The 24,992-nt window shown below is 39.4% G+C and overlaps 1 protein-coding gene and 1 long non-coding RNA gene across 2 annotated transcripts in view; one reads left to right on the forward strand and one right to left on the reverse strand.

Annotated features, from left to right (window-relative positions):
* Positions 1-24,992, reverse strand: part of LOC122875937 (NADPH oxidase activator 1-like) — a 42,452-nt gene that overhangs the window by 4,058 nt on the left and 13,402 nt on the right. Inside the window, exons 6-14 of the mRNA XM_044195639.1 lie at positions 19,194-19,301; positions 16,518-16,577; positions 16,395-16,432; positions 16,143-16,281; positions 7,206-7,274; positions 6,744-6,831; positions 4,770-4,876; positions 2,430-2,590; positions 756-864 (exon numbers count right to left, since the gene is read on the reverse strand). Of these exons, the coding sequence (XP_044051574.1) occupies positions 756-864; positions 2,430-2,590; positions 4,770-4,876; positions 6,744-6,831; positions 7,206-7,274; positions 16,143-16,281; positions 16,395-16,432; positions 16,518-16,577; positions 19,194-19,301 (879 nt within the window). The remainder of the gene's footprint in view (positions 1-755; positions 865-2,429; positions 2,591-4,769; positions 4,877-6,743; positions 6,832-7,205; positions 7,275-16,142; positions 16,282-16,394; positions 16,433-16,517; positions 16,578-19,193; positions 19,302-24,992) is intronic.
* Positions 7,840-23,152, forward strand: LOC122875939. The gene is made up of 5 exons (XR_006377964.1): positions 7,840-11,945; positions 21,753-21,907; positions 22,041-22,118; positions 22,233-22,328; positions 22,412-23,152. It is a non-coding gene; the product is annotated as an uncharacterized LOC122875939 (long non-coding RNA).

Consider the following 24,992-nt stretch of genomic DNA (forward strand, 5'->3'; position numbering starts at 1 on the left):
AATAATTTTATGCACTGTATAAACTCAAGGATGGGACTAAAGGATATATATATGCGGTAAATCCAGGGAACCTTGAGGTGCTCTTGAAGTTGAAAGAACTGGTCACAGAAAAGAAAACATTCCTCATGGACTCTTGGGCAGAGAAGTTATATTAAAAGCCTTAATTTAATTGGGTATAATGGTTTACATGTTGATACGCCCTCATTTTTCTAGTGCACATGACCAAGTGTATTATGTTGGTTATTGTGATTGTATAGTAGGGTGACATAGGGGTCTTTTCAATTTGATTCACTACCTGCAAAGCAGGGGCGTGTCTAGATTTGGAATGGGTGGGCCATATGGGGGCACAGTGCAGTGTTGAAGATGCAATGTTGTCTGAACTTCAAGTAAGACCTTTTGTCAATGGGATAAAAGTTTTTACTCATCTGGCTCGTCAGCTGCTAAAGACTACACTATGTTCACCAGCTAGTCTCTAACTTTGTTTGTCTGCTGTTTGGTGCTGGGCAGGTAGTATAGAGTGGGTTTATCAAAGTTTTCCACTGAAAACAGGGGGACCTTGCAGTTCATGGTCAGCGCCTTAACCCCCAGGCCAACAGGTTGCCCCATTTTTGATCCACTGTTACTATAGGTTTAATAATGGTAGAAGGGAAATCTGGCGGGAGGGCAACTGTGACCTACCAGACACACCCCTGCAACCCGGCAACTGTCCTGTTTCAAGCCCTGATGCATGTGTAGTTGTGAGTTTAAATCCTCACCTGGCACCAAAGGGTGGCTCTGCCGGCCTCAGCCACTTCCTGCACGGTGCAGCCGGGCTCCCCCTCCCCACCCAGAGGTATCAGCACACGGGAGCCATGCTGTTTATGTCTAATGAGAGAGCGAGAGAGAGAGTGGTGAGGGAGAGTGGTTGCAGGAGAATATATGGGAAATTGCGGACATCATGGGGGCCAACATGGGTAGGCAGAGGATAGGAAAAATTACGACACAGATGATTTTAAGCATCAAAGCATTATTATCAGATCCTTTTTTTCTGATGTTAAACTCTGACAAAACTGAAGTTATTGTACTTGGCCCCAAACACCTCCGAGACACATTATCTATCATTAGGCTGGACTATTGCAATTCCTTATTATCAGGATGCCCGAATAAGTCCCTTAAAACTCTCCAGTTGACCCAGAATGCTGCGGCACGTGTACTGACAATAACTAGGAAAAGAGATCATATTTGTCCAATATTTGCTTCTCTACACTGGCTCCCTGTAAAATCCAGAATATAATTTAAAATCCTTCTCCTCACCTACAAAGCTCTTAATGGTCAGGCACCATTGTATCTTAAAGAGCTCTTAATACCTTATTACCTCATTAGAACACTGTACTCCCAGAATGCAGGGTTACTTGTGGTTCATCAAGTCTCCAAAAGTAGAATGGGAGCCAGAGCCTTCAGTTATCAAGCTCCTCTCCTGTGGAATCAGGTCCCAGTTTGGGTTTGGGAGGCAGACACCATCTCCACATTAAAGAGTAGGCTTAAGACTTTCCTCTTTGATAAAGCTTATAGTTAGGGCTGGAGCAGGTGAGTCCTGAACCATCCCTTAGTTATGCTGCTATAGGCCTAGACTGCCGGGAGACTTCCCATGAAACACTGAGCTCCTCTCTCCTCCTCTCCCTCTCCATCTGTATGCATTTTTATCCCATTAATGCATGCTACTAACTCGATATTTTCTCTCTCCCGTAGTTTTGTGCTTTTTCGTCTCTCTCCTCTCTCCTTCTGTTGCTTTCAGCAGGTATTTCTGCCTCTGGAGCTGCAGAGTCTGGATTGGTGATTGTGGGCCACCTGCAGCCCCCATGTTCCTGCTCGACATCTGCTACTACAATTGTTATTATTAGTCTTACTACTAATAATAATACTTACTATTATTATTCCTATCACTATCCTATTCTTATTACTATATTAATATTAAAATTACCACTACCATTACATTATTATTTTTAAATTCTAGGTGGAATTTGCACTTCTCTCTCTCTCTCTCTCTCTCTCTCTCTCTCTCTCTCTCTCTCTCTCTCTCTCTCTCTCTCTCTCTCTCTCTCAACCCAACCAGCAGCAGCAGATGGTCGTCCACCATTGAGTCTGGTTCTGTCCAAGGTTTCTAGACCTGCCCTATAGGAAAAGTGCAATGAGATAACTTCTGTTATGAACTGGCACTATATAAATATAATTGAATTTTTCATTTTACAGCTAGACAAATTGACTGGTCCCGTTGTTTTTGTAATGTGTTCTTATTCCATCATGATGCTGTGTCAATCCTGTTCTGCTGTTTATTGCTGCTTTCATGGACCCACAGGGTTGAGTGGACAAAGAAATGCATATTTTTAGAAATTAAGCATGACATCTTGAAATTCAAGGAAACACAAGTGGGTTGGCAGGCCTGTGGTTACCTGAGGCGCAGATGAGACGCTGGCTGGCCCAATTTCTGTGCGATCTGTTCTTTTAGTTCATGATGTAGTGTGTCCAGAGGGACAGACAGAGCCACAGTGTATGTGTAGTGGACCTTCACCACCATAGAGCCTGCATCTACTCCCTGAGCTTCGCCAGCATGCTGGGAACAAGGAGCATAAATACATTTAAAGATAATGCAAGCTTTTATTGATCTGGTCTAGTCAGTGTGAATATGTTTGATGGTTATTATATTAGAATAATAGTACTAGTAGTAGTATTACTAGTGCAAACATTACTCTGATTAATACTTGTAATACTTGTACTAATAGGAATTGTAGTGCCAGAAGTAGTAATAGTCCTATAATTTTTGGTGCAGGGAATTATCGTATTAGATTAGATTGTATCCCTCCTCTCTCACCACTCATTCCCTGTCTCCTCTCTACTATCCACTATCAAGATAAATGCAAAAATATTCTAAAAATATATAAAACAGTGCATAAACATGATAAGTTATAGAATGATATTGTAAAAAATTGTATAGTACACTATTACAGAAAAACATCAACCAAACAATTCACATTTGTACAAAGTCTGCCTGGGGTCATTTGAAAGAAAAAATACTGATGGGGAATTCTGTGCTCATGCATCAATAAACCGTGTACACAGATGAATAATTGGCATTCAGAATAAAAGTGGGTAATTATTCTAGAAAAAAAAAGTAAGTAATGTAAAACGGTATTAAATTATCATATCACCTGTACTTTGATTATTAACGTATAATTTATATGTGAGGACAAAAAGGACTTGCACAGTGTCTAATTTATACACATTACAGTGTGGCTCTGTTATATGCAGCCTACTGGACACATGTTATAGCATTCTCACTATTTACATGGCACCAATCATTAATTTGTGCTTTCATTTAGATTCATCAAAAGATTAAATAACAGATTATATTACCTTGAAACTATCTAGCCTACCCTTCCCTTTTATTCTGAAGGTCAGAGGTCCATATCGGGAGTCATATTTTTCCCATTAACGCATCTTTACTGAGCACCCTGAGCACTTCCAAATATCTTTTTCATTTTACAGTTTATTAATTTGCGCAGAAATTGCCAAACCACTCGTTCAGTTCAGTATTAAGCTATGCACGTAAATTTCCACATAATTTTTTTTCTCTACCATATGACAGCTGGTACATTTGTGCCTTGGGGATCCGGTGGTGGCCAAACGGCTCCAAACAAGCCACTTTATTTGCTTGTGCTTTGGGATGCTTGTGTGTTATTATGAAATTTTGATGATATTTATAATATTCTGGAGGAAAAACTAACACTTGTCTTTTTTGCATGAAAATGAGAAAATATGTGTAAATTAAATGATAAATATCTACTCATTATAATCTTTATAGTAGATCTTGATGTAGTAATTAAAAATATTGACATTGGCCTTCAGAAAGGAGTGTTCTATCATCCCTCATATCGGACGAATGAGGGACTACACGGCCTTCAGAAAGGAATAAAATATAGATCATACAGTATAATTTTTGCCCCTTAAGATCAGGATAAATTAGACAAAACCAAACTGATGACTGGATTTGGGTCTGTGTTGACACTGACAAGTTGTGAATGCTGAATGTATATGATAATGTGCGCAGTGTGTTTATGTGGAAGCTCCTGCAATCCTTGGTCAGTGTTTCAGTACTGTGAAACTTCATCAAGCCTCTGCATTAATGTCACTAAGACTAGTTCCCTGTACATGTGTTGTACATGTTGAATAAACTAATTGGTTAAAGTGATTAAATGAGGCATCTTTGCTGCTTTTGTTCAAGAAGCAGCAGATTGCCATGGTTTGCTCATTATGAAGATATGACAAAGCATCATCCTCATCATTTTGAACTGAAATCTTCCTGAGTAACCTTCCTGTTCCACGTAAGTCCATTAGATATTTCACATAATACATTTTTTTTCAGGTCACAGTGGCATGCAGAGACACAAAAGAATATTTATATCCAAACACTGACTACCTCTGCCTCCCTTGAGCATCATAGTGACTTAATTGGGACACATCAGCATTCCCCCTGCTAAGCTCAACCTTACAAAGCAGTTTTTCACAAGTCCACACAATCCTTCTATATTTAGATCAGGTAGAAAGAGAAGGGGAGTGAGTGTGTGTGTGTGTGTGTGTGTGTGTGTGTGTGTGTGTGTGTGTGTGTGTGTGTGTGTGTGTGTGTGTGTGTGTGTGTGTGTGTCATAAAATGGATGTGCGAAGAAAATATCTTTGATGTGAGTCCACCTTTCAGCTTGCACAGATGAATCTGGTTTTTCAGAGGGCTATATTACCTGGTCGCTGGTTGCATTGGCTGTGTACTTGGGAGGCTCTGAGACTGGCAGCGATGCATGGGTGGCAGTAGTGTAGGATGGAGGTGGAGTGTCTGAGGTAAAATGTACTGCAGGGAAAACACAGTACAGGTACATTGTGAGCACACACAGTACAAGCCTAATGGAAGGTTAGACAAGTAGATGTTCTCTGAGTCTGTTCAACTATGAAATACAAATACAAGGAAACAACTGTGATTCTATAGCCTACTAGAAGCTGCAATTTTCATTACACCCCCAGCAGCTTTAACCTCATAACAACAAGGATAGGTTCACATTTTTTCAAGTCTGTCTTCAAACAAAACTCACATGCCTATATGTACATTGAAACAGTTTTTGGTTGCTGTAATTATTCCTCCTGTTCAAACTGGCCATTAAAAGACCCTTTCCTAAGGCACATTCAGTGCAAGTGGTGGGGGGACAAAATCCACAGTCTGTACGGTCTGTACAAAAATATATCAAAGTTTATTTGAAGTTAACTTTGAAGTTACAGTTCTTTTTTGTACAAAATTCCCCCTTTTGGTTTCCTGGACAGAGTTTCCTTGCTGCGCTGCGGTGGAGAGATAGTAACATGAGGAAGGAATTTCATACTAAAAAGGCTGACTAACTTTGGAAGAAACTCACTTTTGATTTGTCTAACTCAGACTGCTGAAGCCTCATATTAACTTCTGCTAAACTTTGGAATATATTTTTCCCCCCTCGATTTAGGGAGGGATCTCTTTATGGCCAGTATGAACAGGAGTAATGATTATAGAAAGTAACACCTGTTTCGATGTTCAGTGCATTCACTTTCAGACTGTGTCCGAAATCACTCCCTCGTTCACTCATGCACTATTCCGTGGTCGGTTACGGAAAATTGAGATTTCGGGCTCTTCATTGAAATCATCCTCAATTTGCATCATCGGTGACATGTGTAGTGACACATGACTGTAAATTTTCTATAAAATGTTACATATTGCATTGTTTGAACGTAAACAGAAAGTAATTTACATTGACATTAATTTACATACTTTGATAAAAATGGAAAATATAGTGTACTATATAGTAAATAGGAAGTGATTTCAGACACAGTGTAGGGGAAAGTCCCTTCAAATTGCGAGAGCAGACAAAGCAAAGACAAATCACCTTGCTTTTTTTGTGTTGTGAAACTTTAAAATAAAAAATATACAGTAAAAAAAAGGAAATGAACAAATCTTGTAGCACCCTTGCCTCGCCCATACTTACGGCACCCCAAGGTGCCAAAGCACCTACAGTACTTTTGGAACCACTGACCTAGAGAGTATTTTAGTCAGTGCTCAGCAGGTCAGCTGAACATGCAAAAAGGTCAAATTTGGCTACAGTTAAGCATACAATTCAACATAAATGGGGAGTAAAGTATAATAATAATCGTATAATCAATGTATATTGAACAAACATTTAGTACTAACTAAACTATAGTTAGAACTAGACTATACTATAGCTGTCTCAGAACTTTGTCTCTGTTTTGTACTAAATTACATAGTTCTTTCCAGCAAACTTCCTATGAAATTATTAGGAAATTAAGGACCCATAAAATAAATATTTACTATACCAAATGTAATGACAATCTGCCAAGTATTTGTGGAGTTGCGTTCCAAAAGTAAAATGTTACAGTACCTCTTACAGACCTACAATCTGAAATCTGTCTTTGTGCCTTGCCACAAAAATATTGGCAAATTCAATGCAACAATAAACTCAAATTCCAGGAATGCCAAAATCATAGGCAACCATCTGGTAGGAATGAAGTGCCTGACAGTACACATACAAAATATTGCCCTGACCCTGGAATGATCTGTTATACTAGAGAAGTGCTTGCTTCAGCAGATCAGAGGAAAGAAGCTGGAGAGAGGTCTTCCTCAGGCAGGGGCATTTCAGAGAAAGTACAGTAGGAGAACCACGAGGAGTGTGATCCATTTTTACCCCGAGGAGGAGGTGCAGTGCTGGGCTGGGCCTTTGGGCGAGTGGGTGGCTTAAGTCCCGGTGGGAGAGGGATCCCACTGGGAACTTTCTGTGGAAGAAGACAAGACAGGAAGGTCAGTGAAACAGCAATTTTTTTTTCATCTGAGAAAAATAACAAGCTTGTATCTTTTGTTGAAAGGAGCAGAGTGATCTTCTAACTGTTGCGGCTGAAGGGCTTTAACTATAGCAGGAATTTGTTTGAACATTTTCTTGTATTTTCCCTGACAACTTTTTTGCTACCTGGTCTCGGGGATGAAGCAGAGATAAACCTCTGCTCAGCATGATTCTAATTTTGAGCAATCTGTGAAGTGCTGCCATTAAAGCTCTAAACTGAAGCCCAGTCTGTGTTGCCTCTCAAGACGAGCCTGAAATATATTGGCCAAAGCATCAAAAAGTGTATTATTGTATGTAGAAATACATTACATTCTCCTTTTTCCCTTTGGACATCTTGACATCTGCAGATTCAAGCAGAGACATTGGCAGAAGTCCTCTCTGAAAAATAAAGCACTAAAAATCAGACATTGAAATATAAAAGACATTAACTTAAAAAGATAGAGCTTTGTCACCAACAACCAGAGTCGTAGACACCAAAGTCTCAGTATTGTGTCTGCGAATTTGGGGGTTTTTACAACCTGAACAGGAATTACTGCATACAAATTACACATGGGGCAGTGGTAACAAGTTGTGAACACAACATTGACATATCACCTTTTAAGTTGATGTGGGAAACTTGTTAGAATCACAATCACAATCATAAATCCTTTATTGATCCCCGAAGGGAAACTCTTTGTTACAGCAGCTCGCCTTTACGTCAGTGCACACAGGAGGAAGTACTAGCAAAAATATAATACAATACACTATAAAAACAGGTCAGAAAATAAATTAACTACCAGGTGGGTATAAGTATAAGATAAAATAAGTGTGAAGTACCAAGTGGGTTTACCGGTTGATGACGATAATACAGTATAATAATACGATGTAATAAAATAAGTAATAAGTAATAAGCAGTGGTGCATGTACTGTCGAGTTAAGTGTAGCTTATTGAGATTATTAAGATATTGCACAGCAGTAATGGAGGTATAAATAATATCAATATCAATAAATAGGAAAAACTAAAATAGGAAAAACTAAATATTGCACAAATGTTGCAGCACAAATGCAAACAGTTGCTTCTTTACACATCCAGTAGGGGCAGAGCAACATTATCATTCATTTGGAGTTGTGTTTGTGTCTACCTGATGAATGTATGTCCAATTTTCACTCTCTTTTAGCTCTGTTTTCGGTCTCCACCAACTCCTGAGGAAATGATCTGGCTTCTTGGCTGCTACATGCTCCACTATGTTCACCAGCTAGTCTGTTTGCTATTTGGTGTTGAGCAGGTAGTAGGGGTGTTATGGAAGCTTTTCTTGGACTTAGTTGTAACTCACAGGAGACAATCCACAAATGTGTACCATGATCCATAAATATTTCACTATGCACAAACATGTATATTTTTAATTTGTTGTGTAAAGTCATATCCACAAAAATACAGAACGATTTGCTAATATGCATGACTTACTCTGTAAAAACGTATTTTAATTCTACATAAAATGATATAGGTTTTACAAATGTAAATAGTTTCACCACAACAAATACATGTAAAGTGATATTTACACATTTGTGGATCCATTTATACACGTGAAACGGGTTTTGCGCATTTGTAGATTGCTTCCTGTCAGCTTATGGGCCATTTGTGACTTCCCTACTATTTATTTGTGAAATTTTATCCAATTCGTACCGCAGCAGATCTGTCAAGAGGAATCCGTAAATTGAGGTGTAGTTACTAGCTACACCAGCAGGTGGCGAGATTCCCTCACATGAGCTGACAGAACCACAGTCTGTACTGCAAGAAGTCATCTGTAGACCCGCCCCTTCTCACGTTTTCAACAGTTCTCATTCTGCGGTCAAGTTAGCAATAATAAATATGCAACATCTGGTTAGACTTTCAAAATAAAGCTTACAGAGAAACATTTCAGGTGATGGTCGCAATTTGGTTAGGTTTAAGGAAAGATCATGGTTTGGGTTAGAATAACTACTTCCTACTACATGGGAAATTAACTCCTTTGTGAAAGTCTTGTGCTTGACCCATTACTTTTATGTTTGATCCTTAAGTACATTTAATAGCAAATAAGTTTGTACAAATGTATATGTGACACAAAAAGGCAATTTATTATTTTGGCCGGCAAAAAATATGCTTGCCCAGTGGATTTTTTCATATATCAAAATTTTATATTATGAGGAGCGCCTTTTTTCATGATGGACAGCGGAGATCCTGACACAACTGGAAAAAGTAAATTCCGCTGATTGCAGCAAGGTGTGTATCTGTGTGTTTAAATGTGTTTAAGTTATGACCCTGAGAAGAAGCGGTGTTGTGTTTGTGGTAAATTGTGTTGGGACACAGGTCAAGGGAGCACGGTGGGGGGTGGTGGTGTTTTTCGTATCTGTTCAGAGCGCAATCAGAATAATGTATTCGTATTCGGGTAAACCCTTAGCAGGCTGAGAATGATGCCATGAGAGAGGTGAGAGTGAATCAGAACAGTTAAAGTTGTGGGCTGGCTAGGTCAACAATGAACTGAAATTCCATTTAGCCAAGAGGAGCTACAGATTCCATTCTTTCATTCTCTCTAGATTCATCACTACGAGTGACCCCTTTCACATTCTCACATTGTCGTTTGATATATTGTTACAATAAAAAGCCATAAACAGCCATTTTAACTGCATATGTAGAATATAGAAACCCGTCTGATACCTAGGTCATAGGGCATCAGTCAGCTGTCAGGTAATATATCCTTGTTTGGAGGGGGTATCGGCTAGGAACCACAACAAACTGTAAGATACTGTGATGTTAGTAATTTAAGTAGATACTGTATGAGCAGTAGAGACACAAATGGTAAGTCAATGCTATTCTGACGTGTGTGTGTGTCACATTCATTTCACTCCTGCATAAGTAATGGTAAATGGTAAATGGACTGTACTTATATAGTGCCTTTCTAGTCTTTCTGACTACTCAAAGTGCTGCAACTCATAAGTCAGTGCCCCACTTGGGCTACCCCAGTCAAAAAAGTCTGTAAGTGCCACTGAGCCTTGCAAGCCACTTCTGATGAACAGCACTCACAAACTCACACAAAAAACAGTGTATTCATTTGATTTGTTAAATACAGTACACACAGAGATAACAGCTGACACCACCACACAACATCTGAATGTACTTCAGCTCATAAGAAAGAAAACACAGTTTTAAATTTCTATTTTGAATTTCAAGCTCCAACAATCAATAAATTCATATTAAGAATGAATCAAATTACTATGTGCCATCCCAGCCCCACCGCTAGGTAGGCCATACATTCTCAGCTCTCTCTCTCTCTATTATCTCTCACCTCAGGAAATATCCCCTTATCTAAAACTTGGTTTAACCATCATTTAAGGCAAGTCCTCATCAAAAGCAAGCTATCCCCTCCGCACTATCCAGGGCATTCTTTTAGGATAGGTGCCACTACTTCTGCTGCAACCAAGGTATTTCATCTAAGTCCATGCAACAAGCCTACACCTCTTACATTCGTCCAGACATCAGCACTGTTCTAGCAAATCAAAGATCTCTGAAGCCCTAATTCTCTGGTAAGTCATGCATATAACTGGTGGTGGTGTTCAGGTTATGGTTGTCACAGCTACTATTTTTTTCACATTGCTGGTCATGGCTGACCTTAGCATTTTATCCATCATCATACATTTATGGAAGACATATAGGTCATATAGGTTCCAACACCCTTTTGGTCATTCTGGCCACATTCAGGTTTAGGGTCAATGTGACCTTATTCACTCACAATGGTCAACATGACCTCAGCAAAAGGTCCACCTGACCTCATTCATTGGAACACCCCTGGTCAATGTGACCTCATGCATCACTCATGGTCAACGTGACATCATCACAGCTTGGTCCAAGTGACCTCATTTATGGCATTGTTTAATATAAGTGTAAACATAATAATTTTCTTTTCAGCTATGCATTTCTTTGTCTAATTTTCTTTCATATTTTATAAGGAATCATATGGTAAGGATTGAGTCACATGCTGGTTCCTTTCCTGTCTTCTCTTTCTCTTTAGTTGGGGGGTATCCCATACTATTCACGGCTTCACTACACCCTTAAAATATGAGGACGTCACGATAGAGTCTAATCACCAAAGACTCTTCACATTTTTCATCTTTATTGTGCACATATCAATACATTTTGGCTCTGTTGAAGACTATTTTTATGCCTCATTCATTCACATCTCTCTCTTTCTCCCGCTCTCTCTTCCTGCTATAATCAGCTGATATGGGCATATACTCTCTCAGTAACCAGCCAGATTTTGCCACGATCTCCTTCAAGCCAATCGTATAGCTGCTGTCAAACTTAAATCTGTCTCCTCTCTGCTCGCTGTCAGCTGTCATTTCAGTGCGGAATCATTGTGACCCTACTCCATCCCATTCACCTCCAGTTCGATCCCATTCTCTGTTCCGTTCCATCGAAAAAATGTAAGAAAAACTTATTCTTGCTGTTAGTCAATTCCCATAACACCCTTTTTTTTAAACCTCGACATTAACAAAAATAAATGCACCTTGGCGGAGGCTGGCTATGGGAGCACCAGGTATGTAACGTACATTTTTAAACACTAGCTGTGGTACTGTGTTATTTAGTTAGTTAACTGATGCTACACTCAATGAGCGAATGAGCAACACTTCAATGGCGACTCTGCGACACTGCAGCTGGCCACACTTGGCGGTTTTGTAGCTTTGGCACTGGTAGTCTGAACACAGCATTATCGCCAAAGACTCTTCACATTTTTTATCTTTACTGTGCACGTCAATACATTTTTGTCACTCATAATGAAGTCTCTCCTGATTGAAATAGTGTGGAAAACTATGATAGAAGGATCACAGGAAGGCTAGACTATAAAAGTGTGTTTGAAAAAGAGATTAAATAAAGAGATAGACCATCCTTATCTCCTCTGGAAGGTTGTTCCAAAGTCTAAGGGCCCTGATGGCAAACGCTCTCTCAACTTTGTTTTTTAGTCTGGATTTAGGAACCACTCGGAGAGCAGCATTTGAGGACCTCATGGCCCGTGACGGCATATGGGGAGTTAAAAGGTCAGCAATATAGCTTGGGGCCAAGCCATTCCAGGCTTTAAAAGTGATAAGTAAAATTTTAAAATCAACTCTAAAACAGGCAGCCAGTGCAAAGATGAAAGGATAGGTGTAATGTGCTCTCGTTTTCTGGTTAAAATCCTGACAGCTGCGTTTTGGATTCATTGTAGAGAGGGGAGAGACTTGTTGCTACAGACGGAGTAAAGGGAGTTGCAATAATCTAGTCACGATTAAATAAAAGCATGTTTTACTGTTTCAAGGTTTTTGGAGACAGAAATGAAATGATTTTAGAAATTTTCCTAAGCATGATTGTATGACAGATTTGATATGGCTGTTCAAAGTGAGGTTGCTGTCAACTAAAACACCAAGGTTTCTACACTGCAGTATAATGAGATGGGAGTATGAACCTTGTATGTTTGTAATTTGAGTGTTGGAGGAGTCAGTGCCAAATAGATGTATCTCAGTCTTTTTTTAGTTGAGCTGAAGGAAATTTTGAGCCATCTATTTATGAATGTCTTCGAGACAGTTTATAGGCGAAAATATTTCATTGAAGTTATTGGGGTCACAGCAGAGGTAAACCATCTGCGTAAAAATGGAAGCTGATGTTGTGTGATCTTATGAGATCTCCCAATTGCAGCATGTAAATGGTGAACAGAATCGGGCCAAGCACCAAACCCTGAGGAATCTCACAATACCAATGCCAGAATACCAACACAGAAAGTCCTGTCTGAAAGGTATGACTTAAACCATTCAAGGGCTGTGCCACTGATGCCCATCCATTGCTCTAAACAGGAAATTGAAGCGGGAGAATATCGGGAGGACAAGAGATGGGGTTCATTTCAGTGTAGTACTAAAAAAAAATAATAATCAGAAGGGCTTTTCATAAAATTAATCCAAGTTGTGAATATTGTCCCGTCAAGTCCATTACTAACTGTAAGTAAGTAAAGCTTTATTTGTATAGCACTTTTTAAAACACGCAGTTTCAAAGTGCTTCATACATACATAAAAAAAAAAAATTAATTGATAAATAAAGATATGTTACAATACAAAAACACAGCATAAAACCAAACTGAAACAAACCAAAACATAAGACAGGGCTAGAGATCTATAAAACAGATTGCCTATAGAGATGCGTTTTTAGAAGCCGCTTAAAGCAGTCCAAAGATTAAGAAAATCTGATAGTTTGTGGAAGATGATTCCAGAGGGTTGGGGCTAAAATAGCGAAGGCACGATCACCTTTTGTTTTGAGGTTGGAGCGGGGGATGGATAAAAGGCAGAGATTTGAGGATCTGAGTGGTCGAGAAGTGGAATGAGGAACGAGGAGATCAGGAATGTAACTGGGGGCAAGGTCATGCAGAGACTTATGTAATCAACAAAATCTTGTAGTTTATTCTGACTCAGCCTGGCAGCTGCATTTTGGACCAACTGTAAATAATTTAGAGCAGCTTGACTGAGGCACATGTAGAAGGAATTACAATAATCTAGATGGGAGAAAATGAAAGTGTGAATTAATAGTTCCAGATCCATAGAGGACAAGATACATTTGATTTTAGCAATATTTCCTAACTGAAGAAAACAGGTCTGGACAAGCTTGGTAACATGATGGTCAAAAGTCATAATGGACTGAAAGATGATTCCAACTGTCTGCTAAAAAACGGCACTTCTTCTGTCAAGAAAGACATTTTCCCATCTTTCTGCACAGTGTTGTTCGGTATGCTTATTTTCTCTAGGTTGCTGCTGTAGTGTGGGGGGGGGGTGTCTCCCCACACACCCGGTGGAATTCCATGGGGGAGGTTTGAATAAACATCGCTCAGACCTCTGGATCTGCAAACTGACTTCTTCCCCTCTCAAACAGTACAGGTGTCAATTTGGATACTTGCCAGACAAGACCAGAACTTTCCACCCCGGTGGTAAGACATGTCTTGTCATGCTAATGGAGCAAAAGAAAAATTAAAAAAGTTGACTCTCTGGATTAGTTTAATAAATAGACTCTCTGGATTAGTTTAACTAAAGGAGGAGAGACTAAAAACAACATCTTCTCCTCCCTTATCTGTCTCACACACACACACACACACACACATCACATACCACGCAAACAAACACACTCTTTCTTCTGTCACCCCCTGATGTGGTCTGAGATAAGGTTTGCCAGATACCTATCATAAAGGTTGAAAGTACATTACTAAGTGAAAGAACTGTGATATTCTTGCTTATTTTTACTGTGATATTCTTGCCAAGTCTAAATTAATGTGAATTAGCTATATACTAACCAACAGACAGAAGTCTGAGCAACCATCGCCATTATGAATTTGTATAATATAGTAGCTATTATACTATATTTAGCATACTATACTGTATTGTTTAACCATTGTTTACCATTTAGTAGTAGTGTTAAAAATCTGTGTTTTGACAATAAGAGTCTCAGGTAACTGGTTGAATTATCTGCTGAAATAGTTGTTGGTTGAATAATTTCTCTGTTTTATAACCGATATGCTATTTTATGTCTCTAATCATGATTGTATGGCCATAGTGATGTTTGAGTATGTGATATTTTGCAAGTAAAAATTTTATTAAATTCACTAGTCAGAATTAAAAACATGTCATATCTGGGTAGGATTATTGATAGGAGCTCTGAGAATTTGTTTATAAAGCCAAAAGAAGGGGGATCTGTAGACTAGAAGGCAGAGCCACTGGGTATTCCCCTTATTACAAATGGAAGTGCCTCGAAGGGGGAAAACAGTCCAAAATCAATACAAGAAAGATTGATATTATTTCTGAAGAAAACAGCTGTTACTTTTAAAATCACAGAAAAGACAGCAGGACCCTCACTGTTGTAAAACAGTCTTTTCTGAGGAGAAATGTGGGGTCATGGGTCAAGGGTCATACTGAGATGTGTGTCAGAGAGAACTGAAAGTTATAAAATTGATAAAATTAGAAACTAGTTGCTTGGTTCCTTTCTTATTTGGGTGGAGGCCGTCCAGTTGGTGAGAAGTCCTGCTTAGTCCAAAAATAATGATAAAATTATATCCTGCAGCTAAACAGAAATTTTGCAGCCACTGGTGGAGGATTAAAAGATGACTAAAACGTTCACCGCCCTTTGAAAGATTAGCGATGGGGCCAGACAATACACAGCCTTTTCCCAGACTATCGATTGTGCAGCATAGTGATTCAATGTCCTGGTGTAGCTTGGCTGATCGTCTATACATGACATCATTAATTCCTGCATGTACTATTACAGTGTGGACTGAGGGATGAAGGTCGATGAGTGTTGGAGTAAGTTCAATAAAATCCTGAACTTTTCCACCACAGAGACAATATGTGATGGCGAACGTTAGAATCTTACGATGGAGTCACCCAACACTAAGATTTCAGGCACAGAGCTACCCCCTGTTGATGTAAACTGCAAGGTTGGAAGGGAATTTGCAGGTGACAGAAGCAGCCGACCTGGCATTTGATCGGGGGCAGTGGTCATTGCAGCTGGAGGCCAACTGAGAGCAGCTGAGGTGGCTACACTGGGTGACAGGCTCAGTCTTAATATTGGAGATTTCATCTGCTACGTGCATCGTTGATAAGACCTGCAACAAGCCTAGTATCAGTCCAGTCTCTCAAGTGGAAGCCCACAGCTGGAGGGGATGAGTATCTGAGTATCTAAATCAAATGGTAAAATTGCTTAAAATCCTCAGTAAAAACGGCTAGCTTAGCCACCAGGCTAAAAACAAACCTAGCTAAGCTAGCAGCAGTCAAGGCAGTCCAGTTGGCTACATCCAGTTGACAGCTAACTTAAGATCCGAAAGTCCGATGACTAAAATCTTTTATCTTGTTAAAATATATAGGTAAAAAAACCAGGATCTAAAAGTGTAGCTTAAAAATGTGGCTTAAAAACTGGATAAAAATGTCAATTTGTGACCGATGCGTGCGGGAAGACCATTCTTTTGAGGCAACTGTTTACCATTTTAATTTTATAAGGTCATACCATGTAAATGTTTTCAGCTTGTTCTGCTGCCCCCATGTGGCCAAAAAATAACTTAATGTAGCCTTAAAACTTCTAATATGTAATTGTATATAAGGTGTTTTAAAGCACAAGAAGAAAAACAAGGATTTTTCTCAGAACATACAAACACCCCAACACAACACAAATCTATTAGCCTATTTACACTGTATCTTTGGCTCATTATAGATTCAGCTTCTGTCTCTTCTTACCTGTCCATCATATATGACAGTTGCCATTCCATCCCTGTCCTCCTCACCGAATAAAAACACCATGGCCCCTCCCGGTACAGTCAGCTGTCCCGGACCCTGAGCCATGTAAGGGATCCGCATGCACATGTATCGAGAATCCCTAACCAGTAGTAAAAAGGCATTGTTTTACTATAACGTGTTGTTCAATAGTAGTATTACCTTCTCACCAGCTGAGATTAGTAATATTTCTATGTGACTGGTGATAATACTCACTGAGCTCCATCCACCTTGGGCTCATAGAAACCAGGTTTCTGTGGAGAAGACAGAATCAGAGTTAGCAAAGGGAGTGAATGACAACAATATCTTTATACATACGGACACTGTGGCCATTCTTACCTGCAGCCTCAGAGGTTCAAAGCCTCCAAAATCATCATTGGGAATCATGGAGGAAATCACCTGCAAGTAGATCATCATACATTACTGAATTCTATACACTTGACTTCAGTTGTAGTTTAATTGCCATGTCAAATATTTGTTAGTATCTTATTTCAAAGTTAGCATATTTTAAATTAAATTTTTATTTATATAGCACCAATTCATAACAGAAGTTATCTCATCACACTTTTCCTGTAGAGCAGATCTAGACCATACTCTTTATAATATTATTTACAGAGACCCAACAAATCCCACCATGAGCAAGCACTTGGCAACAGTGGCAAGGAAAAACTTCCTTTAAGAGGCAGAAACCAGGAGCAGAACCAGACTCAGGGTGGGCGGCCATCCGCCACTGCCAGTTGGGTTGAGGGGGGGGGGCAACAATGCAAATTCCACTTAGAATTTTTAAATAATAATAATAATGTAATGGTAGTGGTAATATTAATATAAATAAAGTAATAATAATAAGCATGATAGTGATAGGAATAATAATTCATTCCTATAGAACCCCAGTATTTACGTTAAATGATGTTTTGACTCATCATTAGGCCCTGCAGTGGGTATCAGGCTCTGTTGTCATAAATCTACTGAGCCCTCTGACATGCGACAACATTCTCTAACCCTGACCTAACATACTTTTAAACTGTATTTAAATCCTACTTTACCCAAGCAAAGAATAGATACTTGGTTGCTTGACCTGGCCTTATATCTACATTCTATCTGCTTAGGCTAACCTACATCAGCTGGCAACTGGCTTGATATGTGGTTTCATCTGAATGCTGTGGCTTGCTCAGTGGTCCAGCCTTGTCCTTACAAATAGTTACTAGTTATATCAGAAAACTTTTCCACCACCAAATAAAAATGTTAATTTCTATGATATTTCTAGGTTTCCTTTGATTGTACATCACAGTGGTATCAAATCACTAAGCTCAACTATGACCCAAGGCAGGATTAACCTGTTAAGGGGCTCTGGGGTAAAAACTTGTATTTTTGTCCCTATTAACATATCCACCACCCCCTATCAAGTGGAGTACTACAAGTTTTGTAGTTACTTTGAAATACTTTAATTAAGAATATGCACTATATATGAAAAAAAAAATGATTGAAACATTTTGGCACAGGGCTCATCTGCAGACAAGGCCATAGAATTAGATACATTTAAACAAATTAGGCCTTAGTTGATATTGTACTTTAGTGGTACATAATCCTAAACGTAACTTCTGTTATGAATTGGCGCTATATAAATAAAATTTATTTGAATTGAAATGCGCAATTAATGAAATTACATACAACCAATTGACCCTGGGACCTTTGGGGTCCTTGGGGGACTATTACGCTGGCAGGGGCCTGCTTTGGCTGGATTGGAATCCAGTCTCGCTATGACCAAGCCCCTGCTAACACAATTTCCAAACCTGCTTCATACTAGGTATAAAGTAAAGCAACAACAGATGGCTGACACATGGGCACACAGAGGTGATGTGACTTCCAATCTGAATTCTGCACTATTTTGGTTGATTTTTATTCTTTTATTAGTATTACTAGTGCAGTGCCCATTCAAAACGTACCTGTTCGGAATGGGCCAATTGCTTGGCCTCCGGTATTGCTGCTTGCAGCTTTCTCAATATTGTCGACCTGCAGAGCCTGAGACCCCCCGTAGTTCTAGACGCAGTAGTTCCAGACCCACAGTTTTAGACGTACGTATGCGCCACCACTTTCTTTTCCTTTTTTAAACTTTATTAACTACACAGTAATATTCCAATACGCCACCAGTTTTAGACAATTTATTGAGGTGTTCCCAAAACATGAGCCACACCTAAATTATTAATAATAATTATTGTTATTTCTGCCTCTTTGTTAAATGACATTTAATTGACTGAATGTATGCCAAAGACACACTGCACACATGAAAAGCAAAAAGTACAATCATTTTACAGTATGTATTAAAAATGTCAAAATATGCAATTACATTTTTTTATTATAGACTAACATTATCAGCATTTGCAGGAGATGCTGAAAGAAAACCCTGCCATCGAAATCTAACTCTAAGAAGTTTTTTTATCAAGACGTAACAGTGAATGAATGAAATTCATGCTGAAGCTAGCCAGCTACCCCAAGTTATAGCTGGTTCCCAGGGCATTAGAAGGGATAGGTTGGCATTATTCATTGAAGGTAGCTAGCTAACGTTAGCTTAATAACATTAAGTTAACCACTGCGTAGGGTTATCAAAACGTTAACATCAAAACTCAAATTAGCTGACGCCTCGTTAGATATAACCAGCGCCACCCTCTCTCTGCATGGCTCTGGGTATAACATAGTAACCGACTGTTGTTTAAACTCGCACGCGTATGTCTGGAACTGCTGCGTCCAGAACTGCAGGGGCTCTCCAGCTCTGCAGGGCGATTTTTCTCAGCTTTCTCGAGAACCATCCAAACTACTTAACACACAACACTGCACTTCCTTGGGTCCTGAGCAATACACCCACCAAGTGTGAAGTCGAATGGATGAACGGCTGTCGAGAAAATCTGAGGACAGACATACTGACTGATAGACAGACAGACAGACAGAGATTCCTTCCTTTTTTATTTAGATGAAAGTGACAAGAGAAAGTTGGAGTCATTCACCATAGGGACACTCTACCTTTGCTTTGCCCAGGAAGTCCCTTTGCTGTAGCTGCTCCACATCCTGTTTTCTAGGACGAAACACCACACCCTCAGGCACCAGTAGAGGAGCCAGGACATCCTCCCTCTGTTTTTAAAGTCAGAGTAAAAGTGTTCTTTTTTAATGCAAATGCAAACATTTCATATTTTGTATTAGTGCTTAGTCTTGAAACTTTGCTGAATTACACAATCTGTTTCTATCTGTTTAAGTATGACTATTGATGAATTACACAATCTTTGTTCATGACTATGATATTTTGCCCATGTAGAAGAGGTATTTTCATAAGCCATTTTTGGCTTTCAACCTCTCCTGCACAATGTTTAAACTTATTTTCAGTCTTCTTTTAAATATATGCAAATAAACTAAACTGAACTAAAATGAGTGTGTGTACACATATACACATAAGTAGCTTTTTTAGAATTATAAAATCACAATTTTAAGTCAGAATATATGGTCAAAATATAATTTAAGAAAAGTCATGAGAGGAGCAATCAATTTCATTTTCAGCTCTGGGCTTTTGGAGTCAGCTTTGAACTGAAAAATCTGTATTTGTTTTATGAAACAGTTGTTCAGCTGTTTTATTGAATAACTATAGCCCCACCTTTTGCCATGAAGAGTTATAAAACTGTGACCTAAACTTATCATTTAATGACACAATGAAAGGGCCCCTTTACTTCCTATGATGTCATTTATGTTGAAACAGGTTGCTGCAACTTAACACAATGTGATATCATTCTAAATTTGGTTCGATCCCTGGACTGGCAGGATAAATCTGGGTGGAGAAAGTAAAAAAGCAGCGCCCCTCCCTCATTACCACTGACCCCAACTTCTCCATTGGAGCAGGTCAGACTGTGGTTGTACTAGGCAGCTTCCAAGTGTGAATGTGTGTAACTGTGTGGGTGTGGTCAGGGGGTTCCTGCAAAAAAGAGCTAAGTTCTCAGTGAAACTTCCCTGAAAAAATAAGACCAAAAAACAAACAAAAGGGAAGCTGACTGATCTGATAGTGGGGGCAGAAAGGTGGGATTTCTTAAAAATGTGTGATAGCTTTATTCGCTAAATTTTATGTTCATGCCTAATTGTAAAGAATGAGGTCACCCATAATGGGGTGTAGGGCAAAACCAGACCCATTGGCATGTTTTCCACTCCTTCCACTAATGCCGAACTAGGACCCATAACACAAAAACGATTTGTAGGCATATAACCTTGATATAGTCTCAACAGAGCCAGCCCAACCGCAGAAGCCACGCTCTCTTACTGGTAGTACAATACACTATTATGAAAAGTAGGCCTACAGGATTGCTTGGCAGGTGAACCAGAAAAAGTTCATTCCAGACTGTGGCTGTAAGACTATTGTAGTGATTAATATCATTAAGGACAATATATTTGTTCCATTAATAAACATATTTGGACAAATGTTCTTTGTCAACCAGTTATTGTCATTTTGCCTTAGTGAGCATTTTGAACTGACAATATGCATATTTACTCATTATAAATACCTATGCCTGCCTATAGATGATTTGACTGGAATTGTGTTGCTAGTGAACAGCCTGGGCCCAAGTTTATTTCCTGTCAGTTATTAATATTAGCAAACACTGGAACAGGAAATAAATTTGGGTCCATTTAGATGTTTATGTTGTCAAGTTGAAACTGTCTTCTCTATTTTCTATTTTTGTACCTCATATTCCTTGGAGTGACAAAGCGATTACTGAATTTTTTGTTGTGTGGCCCTGATGTCTGCAAACTTAGACCGAATGTCAGAGATCAGATTTCTGAAAGACTGACCATGCTGCGGGGTTCAATGCCAGCTGAGTTCGCCAGACAGCCAGAGTTTCGGCAATTCCTTCTGTACACTGGGTCAATTGTTCTCTTGTGTGTAGTTGAAGAGGCTTACTACGAGCATTTTTTGACCCTCTTAGTTGCCACCTCCATTCTCCTGGAGTCAGATGATGCTATCTTCCCAAAGCCAAGGAGCTCATGCAACATATTGTCACCAACAGTGCGGAGCTATATAGTGACGAATTCCCTGTGTACAATGTACATTCGTTAAGGCATGTGGCAGATGATGTTGGATTTTTTAGCTGTTCATTAAATGACATTTCCTGCTTCCCCTTTGAGAACCACCTCCAGTCCCTGAAGAAAATGGTCAGGAAGAGCTGCAACCCGAAGGCGCAAATCACCGAGTGGCTGAAAGGCAGCATGTGCTGGGTGACATACGGCACCCAAAACACAAACTTCACTTTGTGTCAGCCAAACCACTGAATTTCTGCTTTCTGCTAAGGAAAGACGACACTGCCTTTGTCCGAGCAAGCAGACAAGAAGGCACCGTTGTTGTAGACATAATTAGCTGACGTAAAACAAAGGATCAGACCAGGCTCGATATAGCTCAACATAGCCGATACCAATCAGTTGAAAAATGTCTTGATCGGCCCCCGATACCGATCTTACACCTTACCTGCTTACAACTCAATTCAAACTAATCTGAAGAAATGTAGAAGCATCTGAGTATTGTTGTAATAGTGATTTATATTTTCATATTAGAATTTCAGTGTAAATTCCTCAGCAAGCTGCTGGACCTTGAGGACCAACTCAAGGAGCTAAGGGGACAGAATAAGGCACACCTCTCACTCCTGAGGATAGAGTTCCTGGAGATGGATAATACATTAGAAGAAGACCCAGGACACAAGGACAAATTGGTATTGGCATTTGTCACTTTCTTGTTCTTTCAATATATTTGCGAAGCCACAAGAATTGTCTATATTGTCAACAACCTATGAGATGTCTCTAAAATGGATAAAATAAAATGACATTCAACATGGATATCCCCAGATTGACTATCTGGTTCAAGTGGGAGGGAAATCCCTGAGGGACTGCCTTACCAACATATTGGATCAGTATGTACAAATGGTAACACATGAAATTCTGAACTTCATTTCCCATCAGTTTCCCAGATCTCATGGTCGTCATCCTGTTGCTTTCCTCCTGTTCTGTGTTTCATATTTTTATTTTCTGCTATTTCAGGTTGTTCATAAACAGCCTAATGGCAGGCATGACCATGAGGGGGGTGGGCATCAAGATGTTCCTTTGGGCCTACAGCCGTGTTCTCTGCTATTTTAGGTAATTACAATTACAATTTTTTATTTTGAGCGAAAAGTTAGGTTTTGATGTTCTGACAATATGTTCATTATTTTCTATTACAGAAGCAGTGAAACGGTGGGACAGGTCTGCAACGGACCACAATGTTACCCTCATAGTTGAGTACTACCTGAAAGTGCAGCCAACGGTGCAGCCTATGATACCCCATCCCCATGACCTCCCCAACCCCCAGTTGTAGTCTTCCCACAAGTTCACTTTTTCCACCTCAGTCTCACTCTTGATTTAAAGTAATGTTTAAATTAATCTAGCAAAGCAAATCAGTAAAAAAGTAGCTTAGGCAGCAAGACAGATTGTCATGGTTTTGGGTTTGTGTTCTGTTATTTCCTGTTTTATTTTGAAATAGTCTCCTTCCCTCAAGTGTTTTTTAGTTTTGCTTCCTATCTTTGATTGCTTTGATAGTTTTTTACCTGTGTCTTGATCAGTTTCACCTGTGTCTCATTGTCTCCCTAACCTAAGTGTATTTACGTCTGTGTCCTTCCTTTGTTGTTTGTCAGTTCGTCTCCGTTGCGATGTTGGCTATGTCTTGTCTGTTCCAGCTTGCTTGCTTGCCTGTCTGTATCTGCCAGTAAGCGCTTAATAAATCACTCAAGTCATCGTTCTGCCTCCTCTGTCTGCCAACACCTGTAACACAGATTATGTCATGATGACGTTGTGATGAAGTCTTTAAGTGACACCCAGGACTAGGCCAGATCACAGCCGATATGGAGATGATTTAGTCTCTCTCTCTCTCTCTCTCTCTCTCTCTCTCTCTCTCTCTCTCTCTCTCTCTCCCAGAAGAGGAAGTTTTTCCTTGCCACTTTCGCTAAGTGCTTGCTCATGGTGGGATTTGTTGGGTCTCTGAGAATAATATTATAAAGAGTACGGTCTAGACCTGCTCTATAGGAAAAGTGCAATGAGATAACTTCTGTTATGAATTGGCGCTATATAAATAACATTTTATTGAATTCTCACTTCACCCCAGTTTTAGCCTCGCTGCACTGGTTACCAGTTTCTTTTGGAATCCGTTTTCAAATCTTACTCATGACTTACAAGGATTTACAAGGCCAGGCGCCAGTGTACATGAGTGAACTTTTAACTCCCTACTGTCCAAAAAGGCCTCTCAGGCCTGCTAGCTGTTCCAGTGTCCAGGTTAAGATCAAAGGCTGATCGAGCGTTTGCTTTAATGGCACCCCAGCTTTGGAACAGTCTTCCAGTAGTATTCAATCTGCTGACTCTGTTTCTGCGTTTAAATCCTGTCTTAAGATGCATTTTTACAGACTGGTCTGACAACTAGTTTTATTTGTTTACATAATACAGCTCAATTGTGCAACCACCTGTTTAAGTTTATTTTAATAGTTGTTTTATACTTCTTTTTCTTGGATGATTTATTTGTAAATTTCTTTTATACGATCTTTTAATTGTGTGCTTTATTTGTGTGTTTGTATTTTGCTATTCTTGTCTTTTTCTTCTTATATTTGTCTTTTTTTCCGCTGTCTATGGAAAGCACTTTCTGCTCCAAGCTCAAGCAACCAACCCCAAAGCTGTCATCAGATTTTGATTCAGATATTGCTAATTCCTGATTAGTGCATGGAAATACGTGACATCACGTTTTGCCAATTGAGCCCTGCCCACTTCAGACCAGTGAGAAGAAAACAGACAGAAAACATAAATACAGAAATCTCTCAAGTGTAATAACCAAATCTGTTCTAACTTTGGCATTAATATAATATTAATGTAGGACCCTATTACTCATAATAAGAAGCTGATTGAGAAAATACATTTCCAGGGCCTTTAAAAATGTGAAAAGATGTTTCATTCATGACATTGGAAAAATTCTTAACTGAAGGTCTACTTACTAGATTTCTTCAGCCACATCTTGTGGTAAACGGATTGCACTTATAAAGTGCTTTTCTACCTTAACGGACAAAGCGCTTTACAAATTGCTTTACATTCACGCACTAACTCATTCATACACAGCGATGCATGCAAGGCGCTGGCCTGGGACAGATCGTACCACCAACCCTGCGATTAACGGACGACCCACTCTATCGCCTGAGCTACAGCCATCACAGGATGGAGTTTGGTCAGTTGAAATGAAAGCTTGGCAGCAATGGTAGTGGCATAACAGACAGTGGTTTAACATTTTTGGAATCTTTAGATTTACCTTTGTAGTTCAGTAATTGTACTACTCATCCTCAACAAAAAGTGTCACCACCGTATCTACTCTACCTGCTGCTGTTTGATTATCAACTGATAGGGCTTCAGCAGCAGACCTCCAGCTGACATAGATGTCAAATTTAAATCAGTACAACGCAGTGACATCGCTACAGTCTCGCTGTGTTTGAAATGATAAGAGGCCTAAATGTGAAAGACACTAAAATGCATGAGCGCAGGTCTGTATAATAATTCTAATTCTGACGTGTCAACCCAGACAAGCAGTAATTTCATCACGTCTGCTCCTGAGACAAACACATTCTGGCAACTATACACAGATAACCATAAATATAAAAACGACAACAAAACGTACCTTAAGTGCCAGTTTAACATTTAAGAGCCAAATAGCCTCTGGGAATATGCTTTTTTAGTTATCAGTGTGGTCTAATAGTTATTTATGGTATTTTTGATATGTTTAGGTTATTTGACTGA

Source organism: Siniperca chuatsi, linkage group LG5 (genome assembly GCF_020085105.1).
Source record: "Siniperca chuatsi isolate FFG_IHB_CAS linkage group LG5, ASM2008510v1, whole genome shotgun sequence".
Lineage (NCBI taxonomy): Eukaryota > Metazoa > Chordata > Actinopteri > Centrarchiformes > Sinipercidae > Siniperca > Siniperca chuatsi.